This window comes from Gadus chalcogrammus, chromosome 6, assembly GCF_026213295.1.
Source record: "Gadus chalcogrammus isolate NIFS_2021 chromosome 6, NIFS_Gcha_1.0, whole genome shotgun sequence".
Classification (NCBI taxonomy): domain Eukaryota; kingdom Metazoa; phylum Chordata; class Actinopteri; order Gadiformes; family Gadidae; genus Gadus; species Gadus chalcogrammus.
In genome coordinates, this window is record NC_079417.1 from 12477971 (window position 1) to 12497985 (window position 20015).

Below are 20015 nucleotides of genomic sequence, written 5' to 3' on the forward strand. Positions count from 1 at the left end.
CCTGCTCCACGAGGTCTGAGGTAGGCTGCGGTAGACACTGGAGATCGAACATAGTACCTTGGACACAGCACCCACCAGACAATACGACACAGATATAAAAAGCATTAAAAAATCCTTGGAAATGCCTCAAATGATGTAAGGTCACCATAGTATTGCAGGACCTGAACCCGAGGCAATTAAGCCTCCTCTTAGCATTTAGTTATTTTCTTTGTCTGAACTTACACGCGGTCCCTTGGAGCTCGCTCACTCGTCATGGCTTCATTATTCATCTGTGTTACTACTACTGCACACATCAAAGCTCTGCTCTCAGGTATATTATATCTCCTCCAACACACACGCACAAAATACACAGACACAAACACACACACACACACACACGTCATTACTGTCCTTGGTTAATTATCCCCCTTACCATGTTCCTGAGTGAATTAATAATAAGAAGTAAGGAAGAACGTCTTTAATTGCCTTGCATTACTAAACAATCTGCAAGGCTGATTTGTACACACAGAAACACACACTAACACACACACACACACACACACACACACACACACACACACACACACACACACACACACACACACACACACACACACACACACACACACACACACACACACACACACACACACACACACACACACTCAAAAACGCTCTCTCTCTCTCTCTCTCTCTCTCTCTCTCTCTCTCTCTCTCTCTCTCTCTCTCTCTCTCTCTCTCTCTCCCTCTCTCTTTTACAACGACAACAACGATGTGACTGTCAACACACAAGTATATGTACCAAGAAGCAGGAGCCAATGATTCATGAATGCAGAACGTGTGTGTGTGTGTGTGTGTTTGTGTTGGGTCCAGGCCGAGTGTCCGAGGGCCGAGTGCTTTGAGTCTCTGCCTGCGATGGAGCTGGCTGAACAGATCACCCTGCTGGACCACATTGTCTTCAGGAGCATCCCTTACGAGTGAGTGGCACTCAGACACACAGCCCACTGCGCGGCACACTAACATGGGCACTAACACAGCCTTCACACTGCTGCTCCATCCAACCAACCCTATGGGCTGAGCCACCGAACGCTGTGGACACGTTACGTCTTGGAGAACCACACACTGTCAGACAAACACCCCACACTCACACGCACATATATATTTCAATGACCCTCATCCCGGATCCAGCTGTCCTAGGGTATGTTAGAGCAGAATTTCTAGGGGGAGAAGGCACAGTACCCGGGCCGGAGTAACTGCAAGGGGCAGGGTTACACATAGTTCCTGTTTTGTATCGATTCTCACATCGTGTGTGTGTGTGTGTGTGTGTGTGTGACTCTCTCTAAGGGAGTTCCTGGGCCAGGGCTGGATGAAGGTGGACAAGACAGAGAGGACCCCGTTCATCATGAAGACCAGCCAGCACTTCAATGACGTGAGTACTAAGTGATCCTGCCGCCTCGCCTCTGAAGCGCCTGAGAGGGTTCCCAAGGGTTGGGGCCCGGGTCACCGGTGGTCGCAGGCCCCCGGGTGCACCTGGTTTGTCCCAACCAACATCTGCCTGTGATCGAAACGTCCCGATGGCGTTTCAATGTACAAACGTAGCAGTACGTAGCGCGATTGTACAGGACCTTTAATCAGAATGGAACATCTATCATCAATCAATAGCTTATAAGTTAGCAATCTCCTGTGATACCACATTCATATCAGGGGAAATATACATACACAATATCTAAGGAATAATGGAGTCAAGTCATTATCCTGTAATGTGTTGCAATTTATTTTGCGATAAAGAAATAATATTTGACACGCAGTAAAAATTTTTATTGCCTGTTCAATTCTATGGTTGCTAGTAGCCTCCACAGTAACGAACTGTTATTCCTAGCAGCAGTCTGCTAGTTTAGGCAGAAATAACAGACAGCTGGATGCCGTAAGTTGAATCAGAATCAAGTATTCAACAAGGTTGTGTAAAATAAAATGTCCAGCTGTCATTGTCATCTGACAGCTGAAGCCCTGTGGTGAAGCCCTGTGGTGAAGCCCTGGCCCCTAACGCACAACTCTGTTGCACCCGTGTGTTCAGATGAGCAACCTGGTGGCGTCCCAGATCATGACCCACACGGACGTGGGCTCACGGGCCAACTCCATTGAGAAGTGGGTGGCCGTGGCCGACATCTGCCGCTGCCTCAACAACTACAACGGCGTGCTGGAGATCACCTCCGCCCTCAACCGCAGTGCCATCTACAGGCTGAAGAAAACCTGGGCCAAGATCAGCAAGCAGGTATATGTACTGTATATACATGGAGGGCAATGGAGGTGGTTTGGCTTGATCGGAGACACACCAATTCTGATTTAGAAGTCTTTTGCCCACAAAAGATTTGTCAGGGTTCGAAACTGATTTCCTCGAATGATTCTTGCACTTTTTCGGGGTTATCTCATAATGGGATGCACTTACTTTAAGTCGCTTGGAACAAAATTGTCTGCAAAATAAATACAATGTAATGTAATTGCTAGATTCCAGACGCTGTTCTTTTGTAATCCCTCCCAGACCAAAGCTCTGATGGACAAGCTGCAAAAAACGGTCTCGTCGGAAGGCCGGTTCAAAAACCTGCGAGAGACTCTGAAGAAGTGAGCGGGTGAAAGATGTGAACCTATATTCACTGTATGCTGTGAGATGAGTCTACAGAATGAATCTAACTCCACCGTACTGACCCTGTGTTCACCAGCTGCAACCCTCCCTGCGTGCCCTACCTGGGGATGTACCTCACCGACCTGGCCTTCATCGAGGAAGGAACGCCCAATTTTACCGAGGAAGGACTCGTCAACTTTTCCAAAATGAGGATGGTATGAAGCTACACGTTATATACATATATAATGAGAATATATATAACACGTTATATACACATATAACGTTATATACACATATAATGAGAATACACATACGCAAACACACACACACACAAACACACACACACACACACACACACACACACACACACACACACACACACACACACACACACACACACACACACACACACACACACACACACACACACACACACACACACACACACACACACACACACACACACACACACACACGTACATACACAAACAAACAACAAACCTTGCAATCATACGATCAGCAATGCACTGTCTTCCACAGATTTCCCACATCATCAGAGAGATCCGACAGTTTCAGCAAACCCCGTACAGAATAGAGCATCAAGTCAAGGTACTGGTCTCTAATATGTATACTTGTCAGTAATGGTTATATACAGTATAGCAGTACAGTTGTGATGCCAAAACTTGTATTTAGTTAATCTAATAGCAATTAAAATAGGTAATCATTGTACACAAGTATTTATATTAGTAACACTCCTAATTCACATTCATATTAGCAGGGTTGCCAAGTTTCACGAAAAGTTATTCAAAAATTAAAACTGTTTCCAGCCATTTTACACATTGTTCATAATTGATTACTCCTAATGTCTGATAACAAATCTGATAAAAAAACAAATACAAATTCAGACAAATAGACAAAAAAAAAAAAATTATCAATTTGCAATGAATACAAATGGACATGAACTTCAACCTCAGTATAGTCTTAAAGAACAGTGGGTCTTATTAATAGTGCATGGGGTTTTAAGGAAGGATTCAAATCAGCCCCCTTTTCAGCAACCGTGTGTGTGTGTGTGTGTGTGTGTGTGTGTGTGTGTGTGTGTGTGTGTGTGTGTGTGTGTGTGTGTGTGTGTGTGTGTGTGTGTGTGTGTGTGTGTGTGTGTGTGTGCGTGTGTGTGTATGATTACTTGCCACCTGGTTGACCTCACTTTAAAATATGCACCTGAAGGTGACTGCTCCACAAAAAGCTTTCTGCTTTTGCCCTTTTTGTACTGTTTCCTGCACTGCCTTCCACTGTTTCCTCTACTGTTCCTTCCACTGTCTCCTCCATTGTCTCCTCTGATCTGGCATTGGCAACCTTTTTGGAACGGGGCTGTCCCTTCGCTGCTCAGAAGATCTTTCGAGTCTCTAGTCAACAGACGTTTGAATTTGAGAGACATAGAAACGTATAACGGGGTCATTTGCGTGAGTCTCACGCTCAATGCGTGAAAGTTGGCAGCTCTGTATATCAGTGTTAGCATTACCGTTAGCTAGACAAAAACTCTGATTAGAATAAGTCCGAGCCTTAGCATTAGCTTCAATGCATCCCTCTTGTGTGTCCAGGTGACCCAGTATCTGCTGGATAAGACCCTGATCATGGACGAGGACACCCTGTACGACCTCTCCCTGAAGATAGAGCCCCGTCTCCCCGCCTGAGGGTCCGGCTGCCATGGGCCCAGGAGCCTGACCTCCAGACCCCCCCCCCCCCCCCTACAGCTGACCCCCAGAGAGGACGTAGGGGGGGAGTCCTTTGAGGGAAAAAACAAGCCATCGTTGACTTACTCATCCTTTACTGAAAGTCAAATTCGTCATGTTTAACGAGAGAGGTGGACAAAGCGAAGCCAGAGGTGCACCATGGGTAGAGTTTGGGAATGCAGTGGCGTTTGTCCTCCTGAGGTCGCCTGGATCGGGGGTCTTGTCGAGGGGCGAGAGTGCACGGTGTTCTGTGTTTCTTTGCACGCGCACAGATGTTTAGAGGGGGTCCGCGACGTCGCACTGCGTCCGACGGTTCCGGCGTGGCCCCATGACATCATCACACTTCCTTCTGGCGGGTTCCCCGGAACGCGTGCGGATGCTCAGAGCGCTAGGAAGGCCTTGCATGGCGTCGGGGGTGCATGTTCCGCAGTAACGCTGAGCCGTGGATGTTAAAAGAGATGTAGCATGTACAGGGGAGCGCGGCGCTGCTCCCACGTGTTTGTGCCGTCGTCCGAGTTCCGCTGCGATTCTGTGCCCAGTGTGTGTTGACGCAAAACGCTTAGAGCCGCCACGCTCTCAATCGTTATGGTTGATGTTGATTGATTATTGTTGTTGTTATTATTATTATTATTATTATCATTATTATTATTATTATTATTATTATTATTATTATTATTATTATTATTATTATTATTATTATTATTATTATTATTATTATTATTATTATTATTATTATTATTATCCATAATCGACCTTTGGCCCGACATCATAGCCTCCTCTGAGACAAGGTGAAGGTTTGTTTGACACTATGCACCGCAAACAGGCGAGAATGTCTCCAACACTTAAAATTCACACTAAAGACAACCTGAGATAATTAGAAAGCTGAAAATGTATTTTTACCATCTTTTTTAACCAATGCTATTTTTTTTATTTGGACCGTGCCTCTTATTATTAATGTATTTATATTAACCTTTTCATTATAGTCGACATGAATGATAATGATTATTATATCCTGAAAGGTGCCTTCTTAGAATTTTGATAAATTTCCCCCCAGCTGCAAAAAATATAAAACAGAAGAAAGCATTATTATAAATTCAGGAGGTTAAAATAATCAATAAAATTGTTTGAATTTACTGTAGGTTATTTAAAAAGTTAGATTGCAGATTGAAGGATTAATTTTGAAGCTAGACTATTAAGTAGCATTTGAACAGGATACACGTCAAAGATTTCCAACATCAATGTCTCACCCAAGTGGTCGATTGTTGCAACTACAGACCTGGCCAATCACATCTTTAGTATCATTAATTTTGATTTATGGCTTGAAATATAAACGTACTGTCCTGTACACCGGTGTGTTGTTTTCGGATGTAGGACAAGGTTGTCTTTGCACTCTCTGAGATGTAGCTTTGCCTGAATGAATAGATCATAGCTGTCTCCATTGTTATAATTTATTTAATCAGATTTAGTAGTGTTTTGTATATAGTGAAAACAGAAATAGCATATAATATATAAAGTTTATATGAAAATTGTCTTGCTGTGACATGACCATTTTCTTTGATTTCTTCCTCAATTCTTGATTTTGCATTCCCTAGCTTATGTATAGTAAGAAACCTATGTTGCATCTAATATAATATTAAAAAAATAGTATTCTAATGTTTTTTAAAAAAAATGTAGCATTTCAGTAATGGCAGTGTGGTATCTAGCCGTGCAGCGTTCCTTGTGTGACGTATCTCTGATATGATGAACATAGTTTTCCTGCACGTTCCCTACATCTGCATGTAGTGCATGTCAGACCAGAGCCCCCGCCTTGCTGCTTCTGTATGTCTGTCTGTCTGTGTGTGCGTACGTGTGTCTCTCTCTCTCTCTCTCTCTCTCTCTCTCTCTCTCTCTCTCTCTCTCTCTCTCTCTCTCTCTCTCTCTCTCTCTCTCTCTCTCTCTCTCTCTCTCTCTCTCTCTCTCTCTCTCACTCTCTTTATAGATTATATATTCAATACTGCCATCTCAGGCGCCATCACCGAGGACCAAAGGGATATTTCACCCTATAATGGTCCATTTCCTATATTCATTGATGTTTTTGATGGAGATTTATCTGTTCACACTTTTTCATCCATTGTTGTGCGATGCCGGGCTCTTGTCGTAACACAATGCATATCAGGGCCCTGCTTGTGGAGCTTGTGGATGAGGTCTGGGGTGGAGGTTGGAGGATGGGGTGGTTGTGGATAGTGGTGGTCGACTTGGTGGACTATTCCCTTAACTACCTGTGTCTGTGTGCATCTGTGGGGCAAAAACCAAAAACATGGAAAAAATAAGTTTGGGAAAAACCGGATGCTTTGTTTTGTATTGCATTCTTGTTTTGTGTTTAAATCTGTCTTTATGTAAGAATGTATGTATTTATGTATGTATGTATGTATATATGTACGTTTGTTGAAATATTAGTTTGTATGCTTTTACTTATAGGTGCAGGGGAAATAAAATTCAACAAGCCTTAAGTGAAATCTGGTTTGTTTTCTGTTATCATGCATGTGGCATATTGTACCACAATGGCTGAATCATGTATTAAAATATGTACCTAACAGTAAAAAGTACACAAAATTGCCTGATCAATGGTTTGGGGGATGGGTGGATAAGATAAGAAAACAGTTATTCCCTGAAAGGGAAATTGTGGTGTGTGGGTGGATGGATGGACGGATGGATGGAGGAAGCTTAGGTGATCGATGCTCCTCACATATTAACATCATTGGCCCTATCTTGCACCCAGCGTAATTTACCTTCTACACCGACGCATGTATCGTTGCTAGTTTGCACCCGGCGTAAAGCTGATTTTCCCCCGCAGCAAACACGCGCCAGTGCACTGAGAGGCGTGTCGGCGAAAAGCAGAGGCGTGTTCCGGCGCAAATGATGCATGGTGCTATTTTGACTGATCGAAAAAGCAATTGCGCCACTGACAAGAAAATACTTGTTTTAGGTGCACTAGCGGATGGCGCAGTTGGTGTTGCTATTTGGACATACCACGGCAGGTCGGAACTGAAATATAAGCTTACACACCAATAAATCACAGCACAAACATGCAAACGATTACCCTAATTTAAATATTATGATGATGATGTTGATTGTGGAAACATTTTTTTTCCATAGGGGCTGCATGAATGAACACTGTAGGCTATGCCATGCGTTAAAATAATAATAATAACAATAATAAACTCAAGCAAAGTAGGCTATATCCCAGCTTTCGAAAATCAAAATCTTTTTTTTAGGGTAAATTATAACGTTGATTAAACTATTTGGGAAAGAACAGCTGATACAGCGGTAATAAGTTGTACTTTTAAACAATGCATCCTCAAACATCTTGTACAAGCCCATAACTTTTGGGATTGATGAGTATTTGATCGTGAGAAAACATTGTTTTACCGCAAGTGAGTGTTTAAAAGAATGAATAAATGCGGGTGTTGCTTGCGTGTGTGTGCACCCATCTGTTTAAACACACGCAAACTAAAGGGTCCTTTAGGGCGGGGCGGGCCCACCTCCTCAGTTTGGTGACTCTAAAAAATAGTCCCCAGCGCTGGTTGACCCCTGGACTTAACTGCCCCAATCTTTTCCTACTGGTTTGCGGAGACAGAACAACTTTGTGTAATATCTTCCTGTTTGTTCCTCGGATATCCCGAATAAACTGTAATGCTCCATCGTTCATGTTAGGGAGTCTAACCCCTAGGTCCTGCGCTCCCCATGGGACATACTGATCTTCGTGTCCTTATACCAGGACAGGGTAAACTCCTCACAACTCATGGGAGCCCTCTCTCTTTGAGATCTTCTCAACCTAAGTTCTCCCACTAATTCTGAAAATAGGGGGCTTTGCCCTGGTTTGATACCTCCTGGGCCCCCTCCCCTTGCTCTATCTGCCTGTACCTCTCCCGCTGAAAGGTACATTCCTCTCTTTCCCTTCTCTGACTTTTTCACAGCTTTCTAAACCATTTCTACCACCTTATCACCCCCCAAAAAATGGATAGTCAGATACATGGAACCTGGGGGGGATAAAGATATATTGAACCTGGGGGGTAGGATCAATATATCTCTTGAAAAGAAAATAGATACACCCAATCGATATATTGAGCCTGGGGGAGTTTCAATATATCACTTAAAAAAAAAAAAATCGATATACCCTATCAATATCTTGAACCTGGGGGGGTAGGTAGGGGTATATCACTTAAAACAAGAAAAGAAAAAAAGATCTTATTCGGATTGCTGTAGTACTTGCCAATGGTTGGCTGCTACTTACTACAGGTGATTATTTGCTGATATTTGCATTATAGCGAATCAGTACGCAATGATAGTTTAAAATATTCACCAACAATCATTAAAAATACCTTTTCTCATTCTGATGGCTGTATTAGTTAGCACACATTTTTATTTCAATCAAATAGTATCTTGTCAGATTGTTGCATTTTGGATGGATAATATTTGTTTGAATGTAGTCTGATGTAAGGTTTTATATTTCATTCTAAGGTGTACAGTATTGTGGATTAAGTATTATATAACATTTGAAATAGCCCTTTCTACACTATCAATACTGTATGTAAAATTACATTTTGTTTGAATAACGGAAAGGCCCCATGTTTCCTTTTTGGTTGTCCATTTTGGTAAAATTTGGGATTTTGTATTATGTACAATTTCACATTGTCTGTAAGGATATAGTATGGATACGACTATTACACTTTTTCTTTTTTTTAACAAGGTTTATTCATTATTGAAGATAAAGATGACATATATTGTTAACTAATCTAGTTCCATGTTTCCTTTTTTGAATCAGAGCCCCTGCCCCTCAAAAGGCCACTGCACGGCTCTGGTTGAGACCTCTGAGGTCTGGGGAGAGTGGTGAACTCCTACCACCAAGTGGCCATTGTTAATATTGCGGCTGCTGTAACGCTATTTATAGTAGACTATATTGGCAGCCTTAATCCATCACTTTGCCCTCACAGGTCTATTTGATGCCTGGTAGTTTCCTTCAAGGTTAACAGCCTTGTAGGGATGACAAATTCTCAGTAGAAAAAACAAACTATATATACACACAATTCATATCATTCATATTTTAAAATAAATGGGCCTATTTGCACATGTACGTGTGGCTGTCAGCACAGCCTAAATGAGTGAGTCCTGAACCTGGTCACTCTATCCTTCCACTGTATGCCACTAACAGCGTTGGGTCTGCCTGCAATGCTAGCTTCAAGCTTCAGCCCTCCCCACTAGCTATACTTCTGATTGTTGCCCTTAAGCTAAAGTCTGTGTATATCATTATAGTGTGTTGATAGATGTGCCACCTCTGGGTCCTGTGCCGAGAAGACAAGCTGCAGGCAGCTAGCAGTTAGTGGTTAGCAGCAGTCCAGTGTGTGTCTCCCACAGCTATTAGACCTGCCAAGCCCAAGACGGACGGGGATTTGTGCCCTAAATACCGTGTCTCTGTAGGTGGGGGTATTAATTGAGATTAGACAACATGGCTCACGGCTCCATATAGAGAGGTGACGAGCCAATCTCAACGTATGAGCATCTTTGTATCGACATGGCAATCGTATGATCTATCTCTGTGTGTGAGTGGCTGTGCGTGTGCGCATGTGTGTGTGTTTGTGTGAGACACTACAGCAACTGTTAAATGTATTATGTGTATTATATTCATATTCCATGTTATCTGTTTATGTAGTATATTCATGCTCTGTCTTTGGGCTCAGACTGTTGAAACCAAAGCCATCCTTCCTTCTCTTGTTAAACTGTGTGTTCACCTGCAGTGTTCACCTCATCTCACCATGGGGCAGGCCTCCCCGCCGATACCCACCCATACGTGTTCACGTTGTGGCCAAGAGTGGCCACAAGGGTTCATGGTCAAGGGCCGCGGTCCAGCTTAGTCTCCGTCTACAAGCAGGCCAGCTGTCTAGCAGCGCAGCAGTGCACTGTCGGGCGATAGCGTGCGCTGCATTAGGTTTGAGGAGCCAGGCAGACATGATGGCTGACAGGGAAAATAGGATTTCCTGTCTGCTGCTGGAGGAGCTAATCCTGAGCCTCCTAACCTGCCCTCACCTCACTCTCTCTCTCTCTCTCTCTCTCTCTCTCTCTCTCTCTCTCTCTCTCTCTCTCTCTCTCTCTCTCTCTCTCTCTCTCTCACATGCACACACATTGAAGTTCATGCTTTTTCTTTAATGAGAAGATTTCTATCATTGCAAAGCTGTATTATGTAGACGGTACGCACATTACTATGAATTACTGAACAATGTGGAGGCCTGTATGGAATTTGCTGTTCTTAACACACAGGCGCTCATACATCGATGCACGCGCATTGATGTGTATGTGTGTACACACACACAGACAGACACACACGTACACACAAACACACACACACACACACACACACACACACACACACACACACACACACACACACACGCACACACACACACACACACACACACACACACACACACACACACACACACACACACACACACACACACACACACACACACACACACACACACACACACACACACACACACACACACACACACACACACCCTCCCCTCCACTCCCTTTGATCCTGTGGATTGGGGCAGCTCAGCTCTCATTCTGCAGACGGAGCTTCTCAGGACGTAGCTGCAAGAACTTCACCTGCGCACCCTCTCCTTCGCATCCTCAGGTGAGCAGCCCTCTTCTATCCCTCTTTCTCCCTCTTTCTCCCTCTGTCCCTCCCTTCCCTTCCCCTCTGATCCATCATCCTCATTTTCCAGTTAGTGACTATCTATCACTTACGAAATAATTTAAGGTGGTATAAGATAAGATAAGATAAGCCTCACAATGTAACATTATTTAGATAAAGACCCTAACCGGTTTCAACACGTTCAAATCTACTCCCATCTGAAAAATATTTTCTAAAGTTAGAAAAAAATATTTTTAACATTTTCTGCTAATATCTCCTCTACAGTAAGGTTGGCTGACAAGGGTACCTTAGCGATATGACCACTAGAAAGGGTTTTTCTTTTGTGTCTTTCAATCAAATAGAATGATTGTGCCCTGAATAGCTTTGAATGTGCAGTAATCCGGCTGACACACCCGCCAAGTTACCTGCTGCTCATGCCTTATCTTCTGCCTCTCGTTACTCACACTCCTGCATATTCTAACAGCCCTCGGACTGCCCTCCGAAACAACTGAACTCTACCACTAAAAACACAGTGACTACGCATGGAGCTGGCCCTTCGTCTCTCCATGTTTCCTCAATGAGCTGGGATCGCTCAGACCCCACACCCCCCCCCACACCCCCAACCCCCTCCACCACCCTGTCCGTCACACCCCTCCTATCTATGCCTCCACTCCACACCTCAACACACGTTCACGCTTCCTTCCTTCTCTCTTTCACTCCCTGTCTCCATAACTCTCTTTCTCTCTCTCACTCTCACTCTATCCATCACTTTCCCTTTCTGTCTATATCTCTCCATCTCTCCCCCTCCCCTCCTTCTCCCTCTCTCTCTCCAGATTTATCACTTTTTCTCTTTATATCTCTTTCTCTTCCTCTCACTCTCTATATTTGTATCTCTCTCTATTTATATCTCTCTCGATGTCTCCTCTCGATGCCTCTCTCTCTCTCTCTCTCTCTCTCTCTCTCTCTCTCTCTCTCTCTCTCTCTCTCTCTCTCTCTCTCTCTCTCTCTCTCTCTCTCTCTCTCTCTCTCTCCCCCTCTCTATCTCTCTAGCCCATGCTCCATGACCTTGCCCTCCCCTCTGCTCCCCACAGTCTGTTAGAGTGTTAGTCAGCTGGGTGCTCAGCTGACTGCTTCCACAACGTCAGTGGGGGGTTGGTGGGGGGGGAGGATCATGCGCTGCTGTCTGATTGACCGGGCCAAGCCTTCAGCTGGCAGCGTCTCCCACTCCTCACCCCCAGCCACAGGGCCTCCTCTCCGGCCCTCCCTTGCTGCTATTAATACCACGGAAGTGGTGGTGAAGGTGATGATGATGTCATCAGAAGGGGTCCCTTCTGGTGTAATTCCTTTTTTTTTGTTGGAGGGCCGCATCTGTGTGCTTTAGGGTATCGGTGTTGTGGAGTGTTTCGTTTCACGGGTCGAGGGGAGCACTTTGAAACCCCTTTCTTTTATTGGAACGTATTTTGTAGATTTACGTGAACCCGTAATGTTTCACTTTAATGACCTCGCTGTGAATTTGCATTGACTTTATTGCCAGATGTGATAGTTTAGGAAGGCTTTGTTTGAAAAGCTATGGTAACACGGGACCCCACTTTAACTGCTTGGTGAGGAACAGAGTAGTAGGTGTAGGTGTAGGCTGGACAACTGACCTGTAGGAAGGCTTATGTCTGGTTCCATCAACTCCTAGAATAATCTGGTCCAAGCCATGTATGAGACAGGAGTTTCTGTTACTTCATCTGTCCACTAATCTTTCCAAACTTTCACACTTTAGCTTTAAGCACTAAGCACTAAGCAGACACATAAGTCTGATCATCCTTCTGCTTACCTTAATACATGGTTCATCCCTCTCGCCTCGCATAACAAATGTACAACATACGTGTACGACTATCATCGTAATTAATGTGACTCTTGAGGTCCTAAAATCTTAATTTTCTATTCTTGTTAATGTCATTTTTTATTATAGATGACATTTTTGATTATATCTCTATACCTATCTCTTTGCTATATCTCAGTATCTATATGTTATGTAATTTTTTCACCTAAAGTATATTCAATTTGTTCTGCTGTTGTAGCGTTCAAGTATCGTAAAGTGCAACTATTTCAACATCAACTTCAAACTCACTGACCAGTTGCCTAGCAACAAGAGCCACCACCACACTCCCCATTAGCGCTTCATAGCGTTTCTAGAATACGAGCACTTTTCATGTCGTTTCTCTGTCTTATCGCGTCACAAAGGACTTCAAAATTGCCTTAAGGTTCTCACAGCCTTGAGCTAATCTGCACTAAGAACTCATGCAAAAAGATCTCCCCACTGTGGTCGAAGTAACTTCCAGAAGGTTACATTGAGTCCCATTTCTACTCTCCCTATGATATCATAGTCTGACAGTCTGACACGTCTTCTTTCTTCTCGCTGCTACATTATTTGTATGCTCTTCAATGTTTTCATAAAAATGTTTAACTTTATTACTCATCTCCCTCATGATGAGTAAACATGCCGTGTAATAGAATCTGGGGTTTGCAGAGAACAAACTACAACTCAAACACGTGCCTGTCCATCTTGAATCATATGGGTAGCCAGTATGTTGACTTATGGACAACCCTAAAGCCGTTACACCCATTGTTTCCTGGAATGCCTCCAACGCTCAGATGCCAGTGATTCAGTGTCTTTGAGTGTCAAGTTCGAATGGATTCGACAAATGCTTCCTATACTGCCGGTGAACCATAACCTCTAACCTTTCATCAGGTGCAACCCTACTGCATTGTAACCATGGCAACCCAGTTCACCCGCATGCTGGCCGGCCGCAACACGGCGGTGGTGCTGGCCAGCCTGGGAGCCGGTACACTGGCAACGGGTTACCTCCTAACGGACAGCACCGCGGCTGCTGAGAGGAGGATGCTCTACCCCCCCAGGTATGTGCGTGTGTGTGTGTGTGTGTGTGTGTGCGTTTGTGTGTGTTCGTGAGTGTGTGTGTGTGTGTGTGTGTGTGTGTGTGTGTGTGTGTGTGTGTGTGTTTGTGTGTGTGTGTGTGTGTGTGTGTGTGTGTGTGTGTGTGTGTGTGTGTTCGTGAGTGTGTGTGTGTGTGTGTGTGTGTGTGTGTGTGTGTTTGTGTGTGTGTGTGTGTGTGTGTGTGTGTGTGTGTGTGTGTGTGTGTGTGTGTGTGTGTGTGTGTGTGTGTGTGTAAATAAGTGTGAGGTATTGCTGCTGTAACTACCTGTGTATTAATATAATATTATTGTGGATTGTGTGTGTGTGTGTGTGTATTTGTTTGTGTGTTGGTCTGTATGTGTGCATATGTGTGTGTGCTTGCATGCTTGCGTTCAGTCACGTGTGTATGTGTGTGTGTGTGTGTGTGTGTGTGTGTGTGTGTGTGTGTGTGTGTGTGTGTGTGTGTGTGTGTGTGTGTGTGTGTGCGTGTGCGCGTTTGTGTGCAGGTATGCATGCACTATATTACCATGCGGCGCTATATTAACTTGCTATACTATAACAACGTGCACTATAATAACATGCAGCAATGTTATGACATGTAGCACAATAATAAAATACAGCATTATAATAACATGAATCCCTGTAAAAACGTGCAGCACTATATTTACATGCAACAATATACCAACATGCATCACTGCAATAAAAAACAGCACTTTAATAACACGCAGCACTTTAATTACATGCAAAAACATGATAACATGCAAACTTGACATTGCATTACAGAGTATAATTACATACAGCAGGGTAATTGCAAAAGTGTCTCATTCTTCTGTCCCCAGCGCTGACTTCCCTGACCTGAGGAAGCATAACAACTGCATGGCTGCATCGCTGACCCCAGCCATCTACGCCCAACTGAGGGACAAAAGCACCCCCAACAACTGGACCCTGAACCAGTCCATCCAGACCGGGGTGGATAACCCAGGACACCCCTTCATCAAGACCGTGGGCATGGTGGCGGGAGACGAGGAGACCTACGAGGTCTGTAGCCCGGCGACCAGGGGCTTTTCATTTTACATTTTCATGCACTTAGCAGACGTTTAGGATCCAAAGTGACAGAGAGTGAGGCTGTCCATCGTAAAATTGGACGAAAAACAGCTACGAAAAACAGCTAAGTGCTGCACAACCATGTTTCAATAATCAATTGGAGCAGCCATCGGAATCTGAAGTACAAGGATAGTAATTATTTTCCAAATTGTATTAGTGGTATTTCCATTTACGTAATCCTTTACCATATGACGTTATCCAATGTATATTTTAGTTAATTCAGATGGATTTGGTTAAAGGGCCAGTAGCCATCTTACTCAATGCTGCCAAAAGGTAAGCTGAGGACTTTGGGGATCAAGGATCAAGGTCTTGACAGCGCTGTGTTCGTCTCATCAGGTGTTTTCAGAGATCTTCGACCCTGTCATCAAGGACAGGCACAACGGCTATGACCCCCGCACCATGAAGCACCCCACAGACCTTGACTCCTCCAAGGTTGGTCTACCAATTAGTTTGTTAACACTTGTTTGATTTTTATCTGCACCAGATTCCATCATGATTCTATCTTAACATCCATCCATCCATCCATCCGTCCGTCCGTCCGTCCGTCCGTCCGTCCGTCCGTCCGTCCGTCCGTCCGTCCGTCCGTCCGTCCGTCCGTCCGTCCGTCCGTCCATCCATCCATCCATCCATCCATCCATCCATCCATCCATCCATCCATCCATCCATCCATCCATCCATCCATCCATCCATCCATCCATCCATCCATCCATGATCTCTCCATCTAAATATTCATTCATCAATCATTCATCATCCATGTGTCATCCACCCATCCATCTTACATCCATCCATCCATCCATCCATTCACCCATCCATCAACCATACCATCCATCTCGCTGATTAACTGTCCCACACGCTTTACAGGCCTCATTTGATTCCCACGCGACCCCCCGTGCTTACTCGACCCCTTCGTTCATTATCCCCGCACAAGCATGTGCTTGTTTAGCACGGGGGATCATGTGTTTACTCCGGCGTAAACAAGTCAAAGTCATCATCATCATTACCATCAGCGCCTCCTTCCCCTCAGATCACCTCGGGCGTGTTTGACGAGCGCTACGTGCTGTCGTCGCGCGTCCGCACCGGCCGCAGCATCCGGGGACTGAGCCTGCCGCCCGCGTGCTCGCGCGCCGAGCGCCGCGAGGTGGAGCGCGTGGCGGTGATGGCGCTCTCCGGGCTGAAGGGAGACCTGGCCGGGCGCTACTACAGCCTGGGAGACATGAACGAGAGGGAGCAGCAGCAGCTCATCGACGTCAGTAGACACACAGGGATGTGCATTTATATATATACATACATACATACATACATACATACATACATACATACATACATACATACATACATACATACATACATACATACATTATTATGTAAACATGAATTATATGTATATATAAATGTTATATATCATGTTATTATTCTGGCCCATAAGAGAAAATGTGTGAAGTGTGCCTGCCAGTCAGACAAATAAAAATTACATACATACATGCATACATACATTACATATGTAAATACTTGTATGCATGAATTATATATTTATATCTATATATATAATCGCCTGTAGGTTCTAGATCCACAAAGCTAATTGTAGATATTAATATATCAATATATCCATACTATATAAGTATAGCATGACAGCTCAATAGATAAAGTAAGTAATGGCACAATTCCTATGACTCGATACATATTTTAATAGGGTATATTGTGGCTAACAAGCATGCATGTCCAGTATACACATAGAAACACACTCAGACACACACACAAATAAATAATAACTCAGTCAGCTAGTCAATAAGATAAATCCTGAGGATCCTGAATGACCTTTAAAGACTAACATCTCCCTGGGTTACGTTGTACCTTCACCGGCCAATCAGGAGCACTTCCTGTTCGATAAGCCTGTGTCACCACTGCTCATGTCCGCTGGAATGGCCAGGGACTGGCCTGATGCTCGTGGGATCTGGTAAGATGGGAACAGATGAGGCAACAAGAGAAGTAGACTTTTGAACCTGTGACAGTAGCAATAGTGACTTTAGGTTTGATAATACTGAACCCTCAGTGTTTCTTTATCTCCAGCTGTGGAGTATTTACCTGTGTACCCCTTCCTTGTGGAGCTCATCCTACCTTCCCTTCCTTTCCTTCATTCCTTACCTGGTTACCCGTGGCTTCTCATTCTTCAGCATCATTTCCTATTTGATAAACCCGCGTCCCTTATCCTAACCTGTGCCTTCATGGGCCGACGACAGAAGCATTTGGTAGGAGTTGAGCGTTAGCTTGGGCCACCCCCTTCGGTGTGCCGTGTGCATAATCATACAAACTCCTTTTTAAACCCACACTATGGAACCATACACGCAACCTGCCGCCATACCACTGAACTGTCGTGCTACAATTCTAGTACATTAGCATGCACAGATTGCGAATGGATTGTTGTTGAATCTACAGCCGATGTCTAGTAGAATCTAGAGTCCAGTAGAATCATACTCAGATCCTTTCGATGCCATGTTGCTGAGAGCTTACAGATGTATAGGCTTTACATTTACCACCTCTGCTTTGAGCTTGAGTTCATATGTCAGATAGGTGGTTGCCAGTGCATCATCTGAAGCATTTCAACGCTCAGTTAAATTCTGTGTTCTTTCTGTGAACCTGACCACAATACACTGGGACTTGAGGCAGCATGTTCCTTGGACGGTTTCAGGCACAACAACCAGAAGAACTTCCTGATCTGGATCAACGAGGAGGACCACACCAGGATCATCTCCATGGAAAAGGGAGGCAACATGAAGAGGGTGTTTGAGAGATTCTGCAGGGGACTCAAACAGGTACAAGGCCCTCTCTCAACATCAACATATGTACCCTTTATACGAGAGACCAACTCCAAAACAAGTGACACCCGGGTGAGTATATAGGTGACGGGCCGGGTTACTGATGCTGTTGGTATGCAACTCTGCAGGTGGAGCAGTTGATCCACGAGAGGGGCTGGGAGTTCATGTGGAACGAGCGTCTGGGTTACATCCTCACCTGCCCCTCCAACCTGGGCACCGGGCTCAGGGCCGGAGTGCACGTCCGTCTGCCCAACCTCAGCAAGGTGAGAGCGATGCAGCACGCATCCAGATAGATATCAATACAGAGGAGAGCACACACACACGCAAACACGCACGCACGCACACACGCACGCACACGCACGCACGCACGCACGCACGCACGCACGCACGCACGCACGCACGCACGCACGCACGCACGCACGCACGCACGCGCGCACGCGCGCACGCGCGCACGCACGCACGCACGCACGCACGCACGCACGCACGCACACACACACGCACACACACACACACCCTTAAACCAAATAAGCTTTCAAACAGATGATAAGAGGTTCAATTATATGTTTTAAAGATCGACTTCTGATCTTTCCTTCCCAGGATCCTCGATTCTCTAAGATCCTGGAGAACCTGAGGCTGCAGAAGAGAGGCACGGGGGGGGTGGACACAGCTGCGACCGGAGACACCTTCGACATCTCCAACAACGACCGTCTGGGCAAGTCTGAGGTGAGCAGCCACCGGCGGGCTTCAGGGACGTCAGTGCCCTTACACATCCGTAGCAGGGAGGCAGAGATAGAAACAGAAAGCATGCAAGGAGAGACCGGTGAAGGTAGATGAGTAGGAAAAGACATTTAGCATGTTAGCAATTAGCTGTGTAATTCTATAATGCGGGTGTCAATGGTAGAGAGTTGGAGACAGGCGTGTTGGCTGTAGTGTAACACATGGTGACGGTACAGCTCATCAAATCCCGGATGGATCACTGAAGCTTTATAGGGGGGCAAGCCAGGGCCTGATATTGATGGACAATAGCCGACAGGCATAAGAGAGTGAGCGGATGGAGCCCCCTGCTCTAATGCATTCAACATATTGTGAGGCATTGTGCTTGATAACCGTTCTATAACATCATCTCCAGGCGCCGTCCACAGTTCCATCTTGGTTTCAGACTCAGATCAAGTTCACTTTATTAATCCCGTTGGAAATGGTTTGTCACAATAGAAAATAAAATGTAATATGTGTATAAAGAAAATATAGTTAAAAATGGAAACCCAAAGTACAGTGAGCAATAACCCTGCATACATACATCAAGAAAGTATTAAATAAAAATAGACTTGCACATTGCTCATTCATTAGCTGCACAAACAATTAAAACATAGCAAACATGAAAGGCTGCAGTAATGATTGGAGTGTCCCCCGCCCCCAGGTGGAGCTGGTCCAGCTGGTGGTGGACGGGGTGAACTACCTGATCGACTGTGAGAAGAGACTGGAGAGGGGTCAGGACATTAAGATCCCCTCTCCCCTCGCTCAGTTCAGACGGTGAAGGCCCCCCTCCAGCAGCTAGGGGGACGGACGCACGAGCTCCAACCGATGAAACTATCAGCTGCTAACCCTGTACATGAATTCTAACTAATAAAGTTATTTCTTTACTTCCATTGTTTGAGGCATTTTTGTAGTCATTTTTTTTAAGGTGATGGTAAGTAGGTTTGGTTTGGTTGTCATGGTGATGAAAGGTTATGGTATATCGATGGCATGATATATGGCACGACAGAACATGATAGAGAACCAGCTGAGAGACAAAACATTTACATTTTAGAGGTAACTTAGACACACATACACCAGTCCGTCAAACAGCCATCTAAACCAAAGTAAGTCACAAGCAGCACAAGGCCAGAAGCCAAAAATGATATCATGTGATGAGACAAGGTCATGACCTAACTAGGTTTTCAACAGCTCATATATACATAGATGAAAAATCGATTTAACATTGACTTGATTTATTTATTGTACACCCTGGTGGAAACTAGATCGACCAACACAAGAACGACAATCTAGATCTCGGGAGGATATGATGGCTGCTTTAGTACAGTAATCCGCTGAGTGGTGGGTAATAGTCACACCGGATAACCTGAGACTGACCTGAGGCCACGCCCTCTCCTGGCCCCCAGGAGCCCTAACC

At 44.8% G+C, this 20015-nt stretch overlaps 2 protein-coding genes across 2 annotated transcripts in view; both read left to right on the top strand.

The window, feature by feature from the left end:
* The window catches only part of rasgrf2b (Ras protein-specific guanine nucleotide-releasing factor 2b), a 41813-nt gene extending 37523 nt beyond the window's left edge, over positions 1–4290 (top strand). Inside the window, exons 23-29 of the mRNA XM_056591963.1 lie at positions 853–956; positions 1324–1408; positions 2054–2251; positions 2519–2598; positions 2697–2814; positions 3140–3208; positions 4198–4290. Of these exons, the coding sequence (XP_056447938.1) occupies positions 853–956; positions 1324–1408; positions 2054–2251; positions 2519–2598; positions 2697–2814; positions 3140–3208; positions 4198–4290 (747 nt within the window). The remainder of the gene's footprint in view (positions 1–852; positions 957–1323; positions 1409–2053; positions 2252–2518; positions 2599–2696; positions 2815–3139; positions 3209–4197) is intronic.
* Positions 4291–10951: 6661 nt separating this feature from the next.
* LOC130384010 (creatine kinase S-type, mitochondrial-like) lies at positions 10952–19475 on the top strand. Its single transcript, XM_056591975.1, has 10 exons — positions 10952–11005; positions 13746–13912; positions 14768–14966; positions 15369–15464; positions 16057–16278; positions 16901–16986; positions 17719–17842; positions 17974–18108; positions 18443–18568; positions 19263–19475. Exons 2-10 carry the CDS (start codon positions 13770–13772, stop codon positions 19377–19379), a joined length of 1248 nt encoding a protein of 415 aa, XP_056447950.1. The 5' UTR covers positions 10952–11005; positions 13746–13769; the 3' UTR covers positions 19380–19475.
* The last annotated feature ends 540 nt before the right edge of the window (positions 19476–20015 follow it).